Source organism: Papaver somniferum, chromosome 4, assembly GCF_003573695.1.
Source record: "Papaver somniferum cultivar HN1 chromosome 4, ASM357369v1, whole genome shotgun sequence".
In the NCBI taxonomy this organism is placed as follows: Eukaryota; Viridiplantae; Streptophyta; class Magnoliopsida; order Ranunculales; family Papaveraceae; genus Papaver; species Papaver somniferum.
In genome coordinates, this window is record NC_039361.1 from 154,047,616 (window position 1) to 154,068,799 (window position 21,184).

At 35.3% G+C, this 21,184-nt stretch overlaps 1 protein-coding gene across 1 annotated transcript; it reads left to right on the top strand.

The window, feature by feature from the left end:
• The first annotated feature begins 4,501 nt into the window (after positions 1–4,501).
• Positions 4,502–5,313, top strand: LOC113271623. The gene has a single exon (XM_026521516.1). It carries the CDS (start codon positions 4,694–4,696, stop codon positions 4,988–4,990), a length of 297 nt encoding a protein of 98 aa, XP_026377301.1. The 5' UTR covers positions 4,502–4,693; the 3' UTR covers positions 4,991–5,313.
• The last annotated feature ends 15,871 nt before the right edge of the window (positions 5,314–21,184 follow it).

A 21,184-nucleotide genomic window follows, 5' to 3' on the forward strand; every position in this document is an offset into this window, starting at 1 on the left:
TAGCTTTGACTGAAAGCAACCCTGATTTGAAAGGCTATATAAGGGAGAACTCTGGCAACTGGAAAAACTAATCCCGGAATTTTCCTGTGTCCTACTACCAATGAAATTCGGACTGGAATGTAGTTGAGCCCTAATCAATACCACACTGATCAAGGTACTGTTGCGCTCCTTACGTCTCTGAACCCCAGCAGGGTTCTACGCACTTGATTCCCTTAGATGAGCCCACCCACAACCAAGAGTTGCTACGACCCAAACTCGAAGACTTGATAAACAAATCTGTCTCACACAGAAAAGTCTATTGGAATAGATAAATCTGTCTCCCACAAAAATACCTACGAGTTTTATTCCGTCTTTTGATAAATCCAGGTGCACAGGAACCAATTGATAAACCAGACTTATATTCCCGAAGAACAACCTAGTATTATCAATCACCTCACAATAATCTTAATCGTACGGTAGAGAAACAAGATATTGTAGAATCACAAACGATGAGACGAAGATGTTTGTGACTACTTTTAATCTTACCTATCAGAGATAAATCTCAAGAAAATCTTAGCAAAGATAATACTCAATCACGATAGTAAAAGTAAGATCAGAACACGCAACTACAAATAAAATAGTTGGGCCTGGCTTCACAATATCCCAATGAAGTCTTCAAGTCGTTAACCTGCAGGGTTTCGTGAAAAACCTAAGGTTAAAGGAGAATCGACTCTAGTCTCAACTAGTATCACACATGAGGTGTGGGGATTAGGTTTCCCAGTTACTAGATTTCTCCTTTATATAGTTTTTAAATCAGGATTTGCAATCAATGTTACCTTGGTAACAAAGTATTCAATATTTACCGTTAGATGAAATCTTGATTAGATTCAAGCTAATATCTTTCAACCGTTAGATCGAACTTAGCTTGTTATACACAAATGAAATGTACCCTCATTTAGGTTTATGTAATCGTACCTAAACGTGTACATCATGTTGGCTCAACAATAGTTAACCGAGGTTAGCTATATGAACACTCTCATATCAACCTTATTTATCTTAACCATAACTAGTTCAAATGACTCAAATGAAACTAGTTAAAGAGTTCTTCAATTGATATATTCTCATAGAAGTATACAAGAACACAATTGAAGAAAAATCGATTTTCACTCGAATCAATTTATGAACATTATAGCCACGGTTTGCAAAGAATGCATTCCTTATTATATAAATATATTTGTTCATGTCACAACCGATTTTAGAACTTTAACCACTCAAGGATGCAAACGGGTACGCATACTTGAATAGCCGAACCAAGTTTGGTTTTCGCCAGTATGCGAACGGGTACGCATACCTCCAAACCAAGCAAAAAATTTCGGACATGAACCTTACGTCAGTATGTGTACGGGTACGCGTACTTAGGTTCTTGGACTTCTCAAACTAACATGTACATATATGTGTATGCATACTATGGTTTCCGAACATGGATCACATATATGCAAGAGTGCATAACATGTCTATAATCCAATGCTGGTTAAGTGTTCTAAACTCTATTTCAATCATTGAAACTTTCTTAGAGGATGACAATAGTCGTTTTCACACACTATTAGCATAAAAGCAATTTTCAAGTTATTGAAATAATCATAATGAAACATTCCAAGTCTACAACAAATGATTGTATCACACAAACCATGTAAGATGTTACTCGGCGATTTTCACATGATCATCTTTTGACTTTCGTCAAGAATATAAGATGAACTCGGTTGAAGCGAAAGCTTATCAACACATATTTCGATAAATATGTAAGCGAGTTAAACTCAGCTCGAAATCTCAAATGTGCATAATCGAATACGACTTTGTCTCAAAAAGAGATAGAGTAAAAATAGACTTTCCAAGTTATAGATGAGTTTGAGTCTCCACATACCTTTTGTTGATGAAGTTCCACAAGCTCTTCTTAGTAGTTCTTCGTCTTCAATTGATGAATGCCGTAAAGTCTAATGCTCAACTACACAATCTATCCTAGTCCGAGACATTACTATAAGTAGACTAGAAATCAAGATTTATAGTTTTGATCACTAATATTGACAAACAAGATTGAGATAGCAATGCTTGCGAGTTCGACCGAGCAGTGCTTTAACACTAATATTTTGTGTGAGACAACTATTATCGTCTTCCAAGGATGTTTCAATGATTGAAATGCGAGTTTAGAACAATTAACCATGTCTGGATACAACACGGTATGCATACCTAGTATGTGAAATGTATTGTTATGATTCAGGTCCGGGAACCTTGTTTGGGTACCTAGTATGCAAACGGTTTTAACTGTAAAGGTCCGGGAACCTTGTTTGCGTACCTAGTATGCGAACGGTTCTACCTGAGTTAGGTCCGTGACAACTGTTTGCATACCTAGTTTGCGAACGGCTAGACAAGGCCAAGGTCTGGAGCTGTTGTTTGCATACCTGGTTTGCGAACACAGTGGTTAAGTTCTAAAATCGCTTAAGTATGATTCTCATACTCATGAACTAAACATTTACGAATTAAGGAATGCAATCCTTGCAAACCGTGGCTTACTATTCGTAAATTGATTCTTGTATAAGTACTTTGTACAATTACGAATCAATCTGATTTTGTTTCAATTTTTTCATATATATTTCTATGAGATAGTGAACAATTGAACAACTCTATTCGAAACACAATTAGATTCATTTGATTATCTTTCATGATTGATTGATCATCATATTTGATCTAGAAGTGTTAGATGAATGTGGTTAAGACAAAAGTGTTCATATGGCTAACTTCGGTTAATTGTTATTGAGCCAAATTAATATACACGTTTAGGTACGGTTACCCATATCTAAATGAAGGTATATTTCATTTGTGTGTAACAAGCTAAGACCACCTAGCATTGGAGATTGATTGCTTTATTTTGAAGCAGACTTAGCTTGAATCTTAAATCAGGATTTTATCTAACGGTGAATATTGAATGCTTTGTTACTAAGCTATCTTATCTTTGATTGTAAGCAAACCCTGATTTGAAATACTATATAAGGGATAACTCTAGCAACTGGAAAACCTAATCCCGGCACTTTCCTGTGTCATATTTGCAAAATAGAGTCGATTCTCCTTTAACCTAGGTTTTTCCAAAACCCTATTAGGTTAACGACTTGAAGACTTCATTTGGGATTCGTGAAGCTAGATCCAACTATTTTCTTTGTAGCTGCATATTCTGATCTTACTTGTTCTATCGTATTGAGTTTTATCTTCTCTAAGAATTACTCGAGATTTATCTCTGATAGGTAAGATATAAAAATTAATCACAACAGTTCTTCGTCTCAGACTCTTGTGATTCCGCAATAACTTTTTTAGTTAGTCAGTTGGGTTATTGTGAGGTGAGTAATATTTCTAGGCTGCACTTCAGGAGTATAAAATCGCATTATCAATTGGTTCTTGTTCACCTTGACTTATCAAAAGATGGCACAAAAAATGAATAAAGAATAGACATATCTGTGGGAGACAGATTTGATTATAAGTCTTCGACTTTGGATCGTATAAACTCTTAGTTATGGGTGAGATCAGGTATGGGAATCAAGTGCGCAGAATCCCGCGTGGTTCTATTATTTGATCAGATGTGTTTAATATCGCTAAAAACCTCATCTTCGAAAAAATCCCTCTCCACCCACCTCTTCTTCCCATCATCCATTTCAAGAAAATACAAGTATCGGAAGAAAATGACACATCATTATGTTCAGAAGACAAATTAGTGAAGTGAGTCCTCATTTTCATCTTGATTTTGCCACGCTCAAGACAATCCTCGCCATCTATCTCAATCTTGAAAATATTGTTTCTCTTTTTGCTAATCATACGAAAATTAGAAATATTTAAATCCCCGTCTAACTCATTTTGTTTAGCTCTAGCAAACCATAGTTTTGGCCTCCATTGCATTAGTACCTTTCAACTTCAAATCACTTATCACCCTTTTTTCAAATTGTAATTGACTCAAAGGGATTGCTTCCTCCAGCCGGTCCAATCGGTCAAATCTTAAAAGTTGATTCATTCTTCTCCTTCTTAACAAAGCCAAATTTCTTCCTTCTCCAAATCTTGTGAATGTACTTTAGTTTCTGCAACTTTTCGAAGAACACACGATTAGCATGCCCATGATACTCTATAACGCTCCACCGTTCTTCCACATTAATGAAATCTTCATGGAACTCTTTAACTTAACAATCAAATTGTCTTTCCTATAAGAATCGACAAAAAGCAAAAAAGACTCAAGGCATGCTTGTTGGGCTTTGCTAATTCATTTTGGGTTTATAAATGCTCCTCATTTTTCTTCAATCTTGGATTCTTGGGTTAACACTTACACATCATAATGTCATCATATTCATCTACACCTCTAAAAAATCCCATGGTCTTCTTTGCTTAAACGAAACATGAACCCAAAAACATCTTCTCTCAAACAAAAATCCAAAACCATAATTTTCTAGTCGGTATTATTTATAACCAACCAAAGTAGACTAAGGAATCCCACCAACTACGTGTTCCATAAGTCTACCACTTGTTCTTCTTTCCTCTCCATAAAATATCATACGCATAAATAAGATAGACTTTTCCGTTACATTTTCTACCAAAAGAAAATATCAAATCCTTACATCTTTCATCATCTCTCAAAACCTCCATCTTCGTCTTCGTCGTACCAGAAAAGAAGGAATTTCGCAAAATGAGTCCGGTGGTTGCATATCAATTGGCGACAGGTTTGAGTGTATTAGTCGGAGCAGTCCTTGTAAAAACAGTAATGGATAAACCAATGGCAGGACCAATGACGCGATGCCCAAGCTGTAATGGCACAGGAAGAGTAAACTGTATGTGTTCGCGCTGGTCGGATGGAGATGTTGGTTGTCGATCGTGTGCAGGTTCAGGGCGGAGTGCTTGCAGTAGTTGCGGCGGGTCTGGTACCGGCCGACCCTTACCAGTGCAAGTTTCAGTACGTCCTCCGAGTAATCCTAGACCTTATTAATTCATTCACGGGGTATCAAAATTTCTGTCCTATATATAATTTTTTTTCTTTTTCGGTTTTAATTTCTGTTGATGTTTAATTTTCAGAAACTTGTAAAATATTATGTGAGATACACAACACAATTTGGTTTAGTAGTGTAAAATGGATGGAATCCTTGTGAGATTTGGATGTGTTTACAAATTTTGATCACTTTGGAATTCTACTTGCAATGAATCAATTGAATTGAAAAAGTTGAAATATTAGTTTAAGTAGAATTCCAATTAGGTATTAGATTTACTAGAAAATAATCACCATGATTAATGAAAAGCTGTGGTTGACATCAATGGAAGAAATAGTCTTATCTTCTTCTTTTTTGTCTTTACATTTTTTATTTTTTAATATCAAATAATATAAAAGTTATAAATTTCGATTCAAGGACTTGGTCAGAGGCAGGACCTCTGGGATGTTTTTTCTAGTCCAGGCTTGAGAAAACAATGGACTTCAAGCTATCCGTATAGCGGTGAACTAGTTCGAAGTCCTTAAAAATGAAAGCAGAGATGGAAATGATCGAATTGAGAGATTAAAAGTTTGATAAATTATTCATCTTGCATCATGTTGAGCAAGTTTCTTTAAAATCCATTATCTCTGCTCGATTTTTCTTTTAGCACCATTGTACGGATAGCATGAAGTCCATTGTTTTCTCAGTTTCAGTTTCATCTGGGTCGTATCTTTTTTTTTTTTCCTTTTATTTCTTTTGGTTTTGAAGCATTTCGCGGGGTGAGACCCAAACCTAAAGGAAAACCAAAAAAAAATAAAGGAAATAATAAACTAACCCAAACTAAGAACATCTAAAGTACACATTAAAATTTCTATCCTCATGAATAATCTTCTTTAACTCATCGCTAAAACCTCCTTGGTTCAATCTGAATAAACTGTCGCCTGCCATGGGTAGCAGCCAGCAGATCAGCTGCCCTTTTAGTTTCTCGAAAAACATGAGAGAAAATAACTATGCCAAACTTCCTTTTCAACTGACTAATCCTCCATAAATGCAGCACACTCCAAAGAGGTTTAGGATGTCTGCTGGTTAACAAAGTGTAAGCAGCCATAAAATCAATACCTATAAGAATCTTAGGTAATTCAAACTTCTCAGCCAAGGTTAAATCCAACTCAACCCCCTTTAGCTCTGTACTAAGAACTGAATCAGAAGCACAACCTGCAACATCAGTAACAATAGGAAGCCCTGACCATCTCTAATAATTGCACCACAATTTTAGACTCTTTCTTTTTTGATCCATTAATATTAATCATAATTTCATCCATAACAGGATATTTCCATCTACAAGGGATAACTTTATTTTTTCACGAGCTTACAAGAGATTCCCATCTCTCCAGAAATCTTAGATTATTAGGATTCTCATTGTCAGTCATCTTACTTCTAGCCATCTTCATTCTTGTATAATTTACAATCTGAAAACTGACAGCATCCAAAGAGTTACTTACCCTTGTAAATAACCTGTCATTTCTTTCCTTCCAAACATGATAGATATAGTTGTTGAAGGCCAGCCTTTTTATGATGGCAACGACACCAGAACCTTTGAAATAATTCACACACCACTCAATCTCCAAATTCCATCGATATAGTTGTTGAAGGCCAACCTCTTTATGGTGGAAACGTTACCAGAACCTTTGAAACAATTCACACACCACTCAATCTCCAGATTCCATCCATCTAGAATATCCATGTGGTATCCCAACTTCAGGAGAATACCCTTCCAAATCTCAACTGAGAAAGGACATTTACAGAATAAGTGATCCTCATCTTGCACCCCTTGTTGGCATAAGAGACAAGAGGATCTGTCTCAATAACTCTCTAAACTTTTAACTTAGCTCTAGTCTTCAATCTTCTATGGCAGGCAAGCCAAGAAATAATAGAATGTCTGAGAATATTTCCTTTAAACCAAGTAAGTTTAGTCCAAGCAAGCTCAGTCTTATTTATAGTTAGAGCATTATAAATATGCTTCATAGAAAAATCTTCATATTTACCAGCTGTCCAGATCAATTTATCTTCTTCTTCATTATTAAATTTAATATATACCAAAGAAGGAATAAGATCATCAATAGATTTATTAGTACCATTTAAAAATCTCACTTGTCATCTCTAAGAAAATCTCCCACTTTCTTATTCCTATCAGGGTCAAGCTTTTCAAGAGATTCATTGGCTAGCTAGTCACAAAGCCTTCCCAAAGGATGCCAAAATCCACCAGAGAAATCAGTATTAGCTCCATCACCTAACAGTTTCCTCCAACTCTAAGAACAGTCTTGTGGAGTATTCATGGTCCAAAAATCTTTGTGCTTAATGAGATTTTCTTGTACCCAGACAATCCATATGGTTTATTTTCCAGAAATGAGATCCCAAACGTGTCTAAGATTTGCAACAACATTTGTTAGCTTTAAATTCTTCACATCCAAACCGCCAGATGAACTACTAGTACAAACATTATCCCAGCTGATAGGGTTATGTTTTTTCTCAAGACCTGCTCCAGCCCACAAAAATCTCTTGAATATAGTATTAAGCTCCTTCACAACTCTCTTAGGGAGGATAACGCAGGCGAACCAAAAGTAAACCATTCCACAAAGAACAACTTTAATCAACATATATCTCCTGGGGTAAGCTAAAAATTTAGTCTTCTAAGAATGAACTCTTTTTATCACTCTCTCAAGAAGAGGGAGGCAATTAGCATAAGAAAGTCTTGTGGAAATAAGGGGGATCCCTAGATATCTGACAGGCAGGATCCCTTCACTACACCCAAGACAACATAGAAGAAGCGCCTTCTCTTCTATTGAAACCCCTAAAGAGAATAAAGAAGTTTTCTTGACATTAACCTCAAGCCCAGAATAAGCATTAAACCTCTTCAAACCACATTTTAAAACAGTAACAGCTTCTAGAGTACCTTTGAAGAAAACCATGATATCATCCGCAAAACAAAGATGGGTCAGTCTTGTACTTTTACACTTTGGATGAAACACAAATAAACCCTGATCCACTTGAACTTGTAAAATAGAACTAAAAACCTCCATGACCATGACAAAAGGATAAGGAGAGAGGGGACAACCCTTCCGAATACCTCTCTTAGAACCAAAAAACGCGTAGGGTGCACCATTAATCACAATAGAGAATTTGGCAGTGGACAAACATAAATGAACCCAATGAATAAATATAGCTGGAAAACCAAACTTCTGAAGATCAACACAGATAGCCTTCCAATTGTCAGTATCATACGCCTTTCTAAGATCGATTTTTATAGCACATCTTGGAGATAAAGGTCTATGATAGTTCCTAATTAGTTCATGAGCAACAAGAACATTATCTTCAATACTTCTACCAGAAATAAAAGTTGATTAATTTTCACTAATTAGGGATCGAAGAATAGTCTTCAGTCTAACAGCCAAAATCTTAGCAATGCATTTATATATGACATTGCAACAAGAAATAGGTCTAAAATCAGAAATAGAAGAAGGATTATCTGATTTAGCAACAAGAATAATGAAAGTGCTATTAATTTCTTTAAGAATTTTACCTTTATTGAAAAAATTTGTAATCCCAGCAACAAAATCATCACCAACCACAGGCCAAGCCACCTTGAAGAAATAACTTGAAAAACCATCAAGTCCAGGGCTCTTAGAAGAATGGATAGTAGAAAGGGCATAAACCACTTCATCTCGAGAAACATGAGAGATCAATATAACAGCAGCATCAGAAGGAATGACTTTAGCAAAAGAAACGTGCTGCAAGATTTCTTCAGTATCTATACCTATCACCACCTCATTAAATAAGGTCTCATAATAGTCCACACATTCCTCAGCAATGCTCTTATCACCCTCAAGTCTAGCATCATCTCTAGACATTAAAGTTAAAATATTGTTTTCACTCTTCCTCTCCTTTAGAGCATAGCTCGGTTGAACTCACCAAGCGTTGGTATGTCAAGTTTGGTTGTCATATTTTAGTATCAAAACTCATCTAGAGTCCTTGATTAAATACTAGAGTCAACTTTGTTTAGGTTAGACTAGAAAGTCTAGGAATGTTGAGACATACAAGTATTACTCCGACGACCTGAAGAATGTGAAGAAGTAACGAACTACAACGACGACATCATCCTTCCATTTAAGGTTAGTGATACTAACTTGAACTTGTTTCATTCCAAACGTATCTTTCAAGTCGTGCTATATTGAAAACATAACTTCAAAGTTATATATATTGTATATTATACTCTAGTTATGTGACATGATCATAACAGTATGATCATAGTGTTAAGGAATTAGACTACGAAGTATAACGCTTATCTTTTATATTTCGTAGACATGACATCGACATAATCTTGTATATATTTTTATGATTATGTGTATGTGTATGCGTTATGGTGAACATTTCATCCTAATAAACAATGTTTTATATTTGTTTAAAGGAAGTACATTCATGAACTTGTTTCGTGAATCCAAAGGGAAATCAATAGGCTTATTGGTCCCGCTATTCATTGCATATCTTTGGATGACCAATATGTGTGAGTTGGTAGAATCGATCTTAACTCAGGTTATGTATCTTAATATGACCGATCATAATTCCTAGATTTATGATTTGTATGTCCGGTCTTGGTAATTGGTGTAACCGATCCTAAATAATCACCATGTGATGGTATGATCAATCTTTGTAATTGGTGTGACCGATCCTAGTAATTGGTGTGACCGATCATAAGTGTTGTGTGACCAATCCTTGTAATTGGTGCAACCGGTCCTAGTAACTAGTGTGAACGATCACAAGTAGATACCATGTGTAGATGGAAACGATCCTTCTAATTGGTGTAACCAGTCCTGGTAACTGGTGCGACCGATCACACGTATGTACCATATTTAGATATAACCGATCCTGGTGATTGGTATAACCGATCTGAACCCATGTATGTGACTTGGAAGGACCGATCACAACTAAGAATTGTGATTTGGTATAACTGTTAGAGCCCTGCTCGGTCAAACTCGCCAGAATTGCTATCTCAATCTTTTTTGTCAATATTACTGATCAAAACTATAAGTCTTGATTTGTAGTCTACTTACAGTGATGTCTTGGACTAGGATAGATTGTGTAGTTGAGCATTAGACTTCACGGCGTTCATCAATTGAAGACTAAGAACTACTAAGAAGAGTTTGTGGAACTTCATCAACAAAAGGTATGTGGAGACTAAAACTCATCTATCACTTGGAAAGTCTATTTCTACTACAACTCCTATATTGAGACAAAAAGTCGTATTGCTATAGTTTTCGATTATGCACATTTGAGATTTCGAGCTGAGTTTAACTCGCTTACATATTTCTCGAAATATGTGTTGGTAAGCTTTCGCTTCAACCATGTTCGTCTTATATTCTTGACGAAAGTCAAAAGATGATCATATGAAAATCTCCGAGTAACATCTTACATGGTTTGTGTGATACAATCATTTGGTGTAGACTTGGAATGTTTCGTTATGATTATTTCAATATGTTGAAAATTACTTTGATGCTAATAGTGTGTGAAAACGGCTATTGTCATCCTCTAAGAAAGTTTCAATGACTGAAATAAGAGTTTAGAACACTTAACCAACATTGGATTATAAACATAGTGTGCATTCTTGCATGTATCTGATCCATAACCAGAACTAAAGTATGCATACCCGTATGCGTACTTGAAGTTGTGAAATTCCGTGTACCAAGTACACATACCGGTACGCGTACTTGCGTAAGGTATAGGTCCAGCAATTTCTGCTGGGTTTTGGAGGTGTACTTAAGTATGCATACCCGTATGCATTCTTGACTGGTTAAAGTACTAAAATCGGTTGGCTCATGAACTAATACATTTATATATTAAGGAATGTATTCTTCGGAAACCGTGGTCATAATGTTCATGAATTGATTCGAGTGAATCAAACCTATTTTGCTTCAATCGTATTCTTGCATACTTCTATGAGAATATATCAATTGAACAACTCTTTAACTAGTTTCATTTGAGTCATTTGAGCTAGTTATGGTTAAGATGAATAAGGTTAATATGAGAGTGTTCATATAGCTAATCTCGGTTAACTATTTGTGAACCAACATGGTGTACACGTTTGGGTACAGTTACATAAACCTAAATGAGGGTACATTTCATTTGTGTATAACAAGCTAAGTTCGATCTAACGGTTGAAATATATTAGCTTGAATCTAATCAGGATTTCATCTAACAGTGAATATTGAATGCTTTGTTACCAAGGTAACTAAGATTGCAAACCCTGATTTAAAAACTATATAAAAGAGAACTCTATCAACTGGGAAACCTAATCCCCACACCTCCTGTGTGATACTAGTTCCGACTAGAGTCGGTTCTTCTTTAACCTTAGGTTTTTCACGAAACCCTGTAGGTTAACGACTTGAAGACTTCATTGGGATTCTGAAGCCAGACCAACTATTTTCTCAGTAGTTGCGTGTTCTGATCTTACTTTTACTATTGTGATTGAGTATTATCTTCGCTAGAATTTGCTTGAGATTTATCTCCGATAGGTAATATTAAAAGTAGTCACAAACATCTTATTCTCATCGTTTTTGATTCCACAATATCTTGTTTCGTTAATCGATTAAGATTATTGTGAGGTGATTGATATTTCTAGGCTGTTCTTCGGGAATATAAGTTTGGTATATCAATTTGTTCATGTTCACCTTGATTTATCAAAAGACATAACAAAACTCATAGGTATTTCTGTGGGAGACATATTTATCTACTCCAATAGACTTTTCTGTGTGAGACAGATTTGTTTATCAAGTCTTCGACTTTGGGTCGTAGCAACTCTTGGTTGTGGGTGAGCTCATCTAAGGGAATTAAGTGCGTAGTATCCTGCTGGGTTCAGAGACATAAGGAGCGCAATTGTACCTTGATCAGTGTGAGATTGATTAGGGCTCAACTACATTCCAGTCCGGAGTTCATTGGTAGTATGCTAGTGTCTGTAGCGGCTTAATACATGTGGTGTTCAAAACTGGACTAGGTCCGGGTGATTTTCTGCATTTGCGGTTTCCTCGTTAACAAAATTTCTGGTGTCTGTGTTATTTCTTTTCCGCATTATATTTTGTTATATAATTGAAATATCACAGGTTGTGCATTGAATCAATCAATTGGTAAATCCAAACTTTGGTTGTTGATTGAAATTGATTGATCCTTGAAGCTCGCAAATTCCTATTTGTTGATTACAGAGTGAATTGAGAAATTGAGATACAACTCTTGGATATACTTGTCTTGAGATTGAGTCTGATTGTCTAGTTGATTCTCTCAAAAGTATATTGGAGTTTGTCCATACCGGTTTCTAAGCGAAATATTGGGTGTGGTTGTTAGACCCCCGTTTTTTCAATAACCAATCACATAGTGGTCTTCGAATACTGGCAAACCAATTTTAAACTTGTTTGGAAGTATGGTGTAAGCGATTTCAAGAAAGAAAATCCATGTAAATATGAAATAAGGATTTGAAGTGAAAAGATGTCAACATACTTTGAACAAGAGTAGTAACTCTTATCATTTATTGTTCAAAGATATTCCTTTGGTACTCAAGGTGATCATGTACCGAAATAAATTAAGAATCTTTTAATTACCAACAATTAATGCATAGCTCTAGAGAGGAAAAAATTAGTAATGTGCATTTACTAATTGGAGGTTTTCTATTGAGAGATTTCGGAAATATTGGACAAGCATTTATTGGAATTAGGAAAACCGAATTTTGCCATTCATTGTGTATCTTGAGAATATTTTCGGTTTTGGAAATTCCTTGGTTGCCAAACATCTTTGGTCTACAAATACCTAAGTTTTCATTTCTAGAAAACTATCCTAAGAGTCAGGCAAACTTCATTTCTTGTTGTTTCTGGTGGAGCCGTCTATTCGGAGAGGAAAGTATCCTAATTAAGTGAAATCTCTTATGACCGCTCGTTTAAAGACTTCTGGGGGATCAAGAAGCTCTACGAGTACCGTTGGTGGGAAACTAGATAATTGCAGTGTTATTAATTTTCGATTTGATTTGATTGACTAACGTTTGTTGAAACTTTGATTGCACCTAGTTTGTTTATGCTTGAGAATATTCTCTTCTGATATAAGATTCACTCAAACTAGATCTAAGTATCGACGGGATCTTTAGAACTGTTGTTAAATCTAAAGAAATCTTGTGATAATCCATTGTTAACAGTCTCTGTTCTGTGCGTGATTGATCACAAGAGATTCAAGTGGTGTTGTGAAGGTTTTGAAGATGAAAGAATATTTGAAGACGAAGAAGATTTCTTATTAGTTTTCGTATCTTGTGAATTGTGTGCACAAACCTTGATCGGTTGGGATCCAACTAGAATCAGTTTATCTAATTGATTAGTTGCGTGAGATTGACATTCTCTATACTCTATATTTCTCTTTGAGATATATATCGATTGAGTGTGAATCTAAACTTGACTATTTTGGTAGTTATTTGGGTAGATTGATCTTACCAGACAAAGGAGTTTATTAGATTAAACATAAGAGCTTTTTCCAATGACTCATCTATATCTTGTAGCAAGATTGATTAGAGTGGTTACCAAACAAATTTTTCCTTTGATGTTTGGAATACGATTCAAAGGAATTGTTATTCACGTGCGTGACTCTAGAAATCGAAAGCGCAGGATACTGAGGGAACTAAGTAGCTAGGGGTAGTCTGCTTGGTGTTAACTATACGAAGTTGGTATTAGATTTTTTATAGCGGCTTAATTCTGAGAGTATTCAAAACTGGACTAGGTCCCGGGGTTTTTCTGCATTTGCGGTTTCCTTATTAACAAAATCTTGCTGTGTCATTTACTTTTCTAATCGCAATTATAATTTTTTTTATTATAATTAAGAGTAAATTACACTTGTACGTTAACTCCGCAATACTTGATTGTGATCTTATAGATTTTGGTGATTTCCGAACCTATTATCAAGTAACACATTTTGTTGTTGTATTGTCTCGATCTTGTATCCATAGTCAATAACACAAGTTATCTTGTTGTTGTAATGTCTTGAACTCGTATCTAAGGGTGTACAGGAACCGAGCCGGAACGCCGGACCGTCCCGGAACCGGTTGAACCGTACCTGTTTTTGTACTGAACGTAGGAAGGGGGTACAAGTACCGGTCCAAAAAATAGAAACCGGGGCTCAGGAGGTACACGGTCCTGCCCTAGTCTCGTACCGTCCCAGACCGAATATACCGAAGAATTATAACCATTGGATTTAGGGGTAGTAGACTACTGATAGCCATTAGATCTAGGGGTGGTATATATAGAAAAACTTGGCTAGGTTTCCCATTTTATTCTCTTTTTTGTTTCCATCTTCTCTCTCTGAGAAAGAGAAGAACTGAACTCCATTAGAGTTACAGGGGAGTTTTCTTCTCTTCTCCATAATTCAACTCCACGAACACCACTAGTTACACTTACAAGTTACACCACCTCTCGATCCAGAAGAAGAAGAAGAAAAAGAAGAAGAAGAAGAAAAAAATCAGTGATTGTGTTTCTATTTTAAGTTTTTTTTCCTTTTTTTTCTTCTTCAATTTTAATCAATTTCTATTCGTTATTGTGTTTAAATCGTTTGATTTGGACTACTGGGTTACTTGATTTTTGTTAATTTGAGCTTTATTTTGATTTTTGATGACCAATTGGTTGGAACTTGATTAACTTAATCTAAGGTTTCACAGGGTAAGTTATATCGCCAAGGAGAAGACGAAGGGAAAAGATTCAAGGAACAATCCAACTCAGAAATTGTTAACCAAGGGTAAGTTCATCAAAATCTTTGCTTTTAATCCTGTGAAGTATTCTTATGTTTCATGAATTTCCAAGGGTAAGTTGTTGATGGATTCTTTTTAATAGAATCAATTCTATGACCAAATACTTTGCATAAGGGTGTTGCTTGATTTTGCTTATAAGTTACGAATCAGTTATAATGGTGTTATGATTTCTTGATTGGTTCTTTTCAATGAATCTATTTAAGCTTCATTTAGTGGTTTAATTATCATACAATATCACCTCCTTGTTTGTCTAATGAGTATTATTGAATTAAAATGGGTTGTTTTATTTACTTAGGGTATTGATGTTTTAAATCTCTTGGTTGGTATATTATGAAACTTAATCAAAGTAAGGGAATGATGTATATAACCCATTCATGGGTTCCTTTTCTTATATGTACTTTAAATGAAATGACATATTTTATGCTAGTGAGACGTAGTTTGATTGCTTTGTTTAGCTGTACAATACAACAAAGCTTAGTTGTCTAGTAACATGGAAGTTGTAGTATTTGGTTGAACTGTATATGACTTTGTTTGGTGTTCTCTAGTTACATGGAAGCTGTGGCATTTGGTTGAGCTGCTTGAGCATATAGTTATTGATTTTTAGAATATTGGAATTGAAACAATTGATTGCTCTGCCTCTAATTGATTTCAGTAATAGACATAAACTAATAGTTATTAACTGTTGCTATTACTTGTTTTTGCAGCGGTACTTGGTCCTATCAACAATAATGCCACCACCAGTGCTGCTGCCATTGAATAGATTTTCAAGACTTTGTTTTTGCCTTTTGCCACCAGTGCTAGTGTGCTGCTGCTACTTGTTATATTAGTTGTTACTTTGATACTTGTTAAATACTGCCAGTCTTTGACTCTTTTGCTACTTGTTACTTTTTCAGTTTTTCAAGACTTGGTATTTGAGACTTTTGTTTGCTAGTATTAATATTATTGATACTTGTTGTTATGTATTATCCTTTAAGATATTTATTAATATATTGTTGCTCAGTAAAACAGGTTTTTAACAGGAATTTTTTGCGCAGTAAAACAAGATTTTTTTTGGTCTGGAACCGAGACTAGTATCGGAACCGTACCTGGTACCGTACGTGTACCGAATGGTACCGGAACCGAGGTACAGGGTACAGGTACCGGTCCAAAATTTTGGAACCGAGGTTAGGGAGGTACAAGTACTCGGCTTGGAAAGTTTTGTATTAATCATTCGATCACATGAAAACTACTTGAAGCTAATAGTTTGAGTGAGACAGCTATTGTCGTCTTCTAAGGATGTTTCAATGGTTGAAATGGAAGGTTAGAACAATTAACCATGTCTGGACACAACATGGTATGGGTACCTAGTATGCGAAATGTATTGTTATGATTCATGTCCGGGAACCTTATTTGCGTACCTAGTATGCGATCGGTTCTACCTGAGTTAGGTCCGGGACAGATGTTTGCATACCTGGTTTACAAATGGTTGGAGAAGCCAAGGTCCGGAGCTGTTGTTTGCATACCTGGTTTGCGAACTCAGTGGTTAAGTTCTAAAATTGGTTAAGTATGATTCTCATACTCATGAACTAAACATTTATGAATTAAGGAATGCAATCTTTGCAAACCCTGGCTTAATGTTCATGAATTGATTCTTGTATAAGTCTTTGTACAATTACGAATCAATCCGATTTTGTTTCAGTTTGTTCATATATATTTCTATGAGATAGTGAACAAATGAACAATTTTATTTGAAACACAATTAGATTCATATGATTATCTTTCATTATTGATTGATCATCATATTTGATCTAGAAGTGTTAGATGAATGTAGTTAATACAAAAGTGTTCATATGGCTAATTTCGGTAAACTGTTATTGAGCCAACTCAATATACACGTTTAGGTACGATTACCCATATCTAAATGAAGGTATATTTCATTTGTGTATAACAAGATAAAACCATCTAACAGTGGAGATTGATTGCTTTATTTTAAAGCAGACTTAGCTTGAAACTTAAACCAGGATTTGATCTAACATTGAATATTGAATGCTTTGTTGCTAAGTTATTTTAGCTTTGATTATAAGAAAACCCTGATTTGAAAGACTATATAAGGGAGAACTCTAATAACTGGAAAACCTAATCCCGACACTTTCATGTGTCCTAGTTTCAAACTAGAGTCTATTATCCTTCAACCTAGGTTTTTCCAAAACCCTATTAGGTTAACGACTTGCAGACTTCATTTGGAATTCGTGAAGCCAGATTCAACTATTTTCTCTGTAGTTGCGTATTCTGATCTTACTTGTTATATCACGCGGAGTACTATCTTCTCTAAGATTTGTTCAACATTTATCTCCGACGGGTAAGATATAAAAGTAGTCACAAAGTTCTGCGTCTCAGACTTTGTGATTCCAGTAACTTCTTCCACCATATAGTAAGTTATTGTGAGGTGATTTATATTTCTAGGATGCTCTTCGGGAGTATAAGACCGGATTATCAATTGGTTCATGTTCACCTTGATTTATCATAAGATGGAACAAAAATTCATAGGTACTTCTGTGGGAGACAGATTTATCTATCATAATAGACTTATCAATGTGAGACAGGTTTGTTTATAAGTCTTCGACTTTGGGTTGTAGTAACTCTTAGTTGTGGGTGAGATCAGCTAAGGGAATCAAATGCACCGAATCCTACATGGTTTTAGAGGCATAAGGAACGCGACTATACCTTAATCAGTGTGATACTTGGTTAGGGATCAACTACATTCAAATCCAAAGTTAACTTCTAGTAGGCTAGTATCTGTAGCGCCTTAATATAGTGTGGTGTTCAATCCGGACTAGGTCCCCTGATTTTTCTGCATTTGCGGTTTCCTCGTTAACAAAATTTCCGGTGTTTGTGTTATTTCTTATCCGTATTATATTTTTTTTATATAATTGAACTTTCACAGGTTGTGCGTAGTTCAATCAATTGATAAATCTAACCTTGTTTGTTGGATATAACTTGATTGACACTTGGGCATTGGTCTTTGGTACCGTCCAAGTTATTTCTCTTATCAATCAGGCTTACGAATTTCTATCTATTTGATTTGCTGATTGGATTGAGAAATAGAGATAAAGATCTTTGATATATCTCCTGATTGAGCTCGCTTTTAAGTTGGTGCCCTGAGAAATACATTGGAGTTTAGTCCTTACAGATTGCGGAACGAATTATATAATGTGGTTGTTATACCCCCGCTTTTTCAATTGGTAACAGAGCAGGCAAACATGATAAACCTGATAAGTTTGTGTTTGTTTGATCCTGAAAGTTGTCCTAATGGGAAATCACTTTGGGAAACTTGTTCTGTGCATCTATAGAGCACGCCAGAAATCCTTAAAGGTTTTCCAGATTTTATTCTTTAAAAGACCTCTGGTCTCTCAGGATAATCCCGAGTCAACTAAGACGAAAATCTTAGCTGATAGAAAACAACCAAAAGGAAAGGGCTCCTATAAGAAAAATCGTAGCAAGAATTTTGTGAACAGAAGTCAAGAATATGGAATCTCACTAGATTGTTACTCAGTCTATTTGAGGAATACTATCATGATGAATCCATCAAGAAAGATCTATTTACAGCTTTTGAAGATACATTTAAATTATTCGAGCGACTTTATTCGATTAAGGAAAAGGTTATACCGGTGTTTGTTCTGATTCTGCTAAGTCATGGATTAATGATGTGCAGACTTGTCTGGTTAAAAAATCATGTAAACTCAATAAAAAGATTTTTGATGAGCGTGTTGCAAGTTCCAAACATCGGAAAGGTTCACCCCTTAATCGTAAGAAGGAGGAGTCAAAAAGATTTATTAACCCTGAGTATCATAATTACTATGATTATACTTCTGGTACATATCACAAACATAAACCTAAGATGGTGCGTGAGCAGTCTCTTGCCCATCTAGCCTCTTGGTAACAAGGTTTGGCTTCACCCCATATTTATATAACTTGAGATAGGGCAAGTTATTAGCTTTGTGATTTTGTATTTTGGGTTAGCCTTTAAAAAAAATAAGAGGGTATAAACTAGTTTTAGTTTAAAAGAAAAGCTTCTTTGCAGAATGTTTCTGAAATTTGTCTGTATTCAACGTGTTGAGGAAACTCCAATTGTTTCATACCTTCTATGTCAGAGTATTTCGGTCCTCCTGAGGTTAAATAATGTTATGTAGTTCTCTACTATCTTATTTACTATACTGTGACATAATAAAAGTATCAATTGTTCCTGTGCTATGAACTTATCATTGAGCTAAGAATAAAAGTGATTATATTATCACATTGATATAAAATTCTCACAGTGCGCGAACCTCATAGGTCGGGTTTTTCGCCTTGGTTTGGTGCAAACCATCTAGGAATCTTGCTTTTCTTGGGCCATGACTCCTACACGGGTCCAAACCCTCTAAAGTGGTTATAAAGTTCACCGTTCGCGTACCTTTCTTTTCCATCTTCTTGTCTGCGTGCGTGAACAAGGAAATTTCTAGGGTTCACGTACCGTCTCCATTAAAGCCTATTTGGAGGTCTAGAAAAGGGTGAAGTAAGCAATCCCTCAAGGAAGCTCATCAAGTAAGTTCTTATCATGCTCTTCTTATATTCATTGTTATAATGGAAAGGTCCAATGGTGATGATAAGAAATCAAGGAAACTTCTAAGGATTTTGGTTCATCTTCTCTCTCAAGTAAGATCGTTCCAAAAGACCAAGACTCTGTTAGAATTATATTCATCAATAATTCTTATAGTAAAACCTTTGAAAATATTTCTTCTAGTGGATTCATACTGGAGAAGAAATTGGTAAAGGAAAGTGTTCATAAAGAAGACTTGGTGTATTTTGAGAAATATAATCTTGGTAACATCTTCAATGGTCTTGGTGAAGGTTTTGACACTCTCACAAGAATATTTTATGCTAACATCCATGATGTTAATCTTGATAACTTGGAATTCAAGACTATGATAAATAGGAAAAAGATTTTAGTTGATAGAGAGTTGATTTCAAAGATTACAATAATTCCTTTGGGTAATTTTCGTGTACCTAGACCAAGAGGAGAAAAACCATCTTATGAAGCCATTTCTTTTGGTCTTCGTCACAAGAAGTTTGATTGGATAGAAGGGAAATTTCCTACCCAAGATCTTAGTATTGCCTTAAGGATCTTCGGAAAACTTGGCATTTCTAATCTTTGTCCCTCCACGATTGAGAACTCTCGTTGGAGTCGTTAATTTGTGGAGTTAATCTATTTCCTTGAAATGGATGCTCAAGGTCTTGATATTTGTGGATTTATCATTCTTCAAATGGTCTCGATGGCGTCACTCAACAAGAAATTAGGCTTTCCATGCTTAATTGGGAAAATTTTTAGTCAACACTTCATTGCTCCTATTGGCAACTCTATTGGAACTCCCAAGCTAGTTCGTCCAATTATTTTCAAACGTATGAAGACGAACTTCTATGAAAGACAAAGATGTGATACACTTGACGGTTCTTGTGATATTACCACCTTGGGACTTCTTCAACAAATTCTCAAAGGTATGGGTAAGATCAATTCCAAGGTAAAATGTGTGCAGGAACAATTGTGCGTGATTGTTACAAAATTTTCCGAGATCAAGGAAGAAATGGATAAAGTTCAAGCCTCTTGGATGGATTCCGATGATGAGGAAGATGATGATTAACTTCTTGATTTGATTTCGTCTAGGAAACTTCTTATGAGAATTTATTCTTTTGTTTTAATAAGGATAACTAGGGTTTGGAATAGAAAATATTGTGATTACACATAGCTATTTCAACGATTTTCATCTTTCAATGTTTTTAGATTTAATTATTTAAATTCTAAGTTATTTGTAAGATGATTTTGCAGTATTAATCTTTATTGGTTTTATATATTGCAAAAATATTTTATGGGATGTGTTGTGTTTATGCCCGTGAATTATGATTATCTCATATATGCTCAACATTTAAGTTTATTATGTCTTTATGAAAATATTGATAAAAGATAAAATGAATTTTTGAAAATTCCGCAGTATTGATCTTTCCCTGATCCACTTTTATGTGAAAGTACTGTATGGCTCCGTAAGTTTTCTTATGTTGAGCTTCCTGATTAAATTAATAAATAGGGTCTCTTGTGGTTAATTTATTCGAGTTTACCGGATACAAATCCATGTGACTTATTAATATCAAAAGAAATCCTTCTTTTATTGTAAAAGTAAGGTCGCTCGTGTTGTTCTTTCGGGAATGACATAATGGAGGAGAGTTCTTAATTAAACTTGTGCTTAATTGCCAAATCTTTGTGGGGAGTGCAGCTGTGTAATATTGTAGGAGTAATCTTGTATCTTAATAAACTCCTTGATGAATACACTAAGTTTCGACTATGTGAAATTATCGAAACACTGTTGATATGTTCTCTTTTAATCATGAA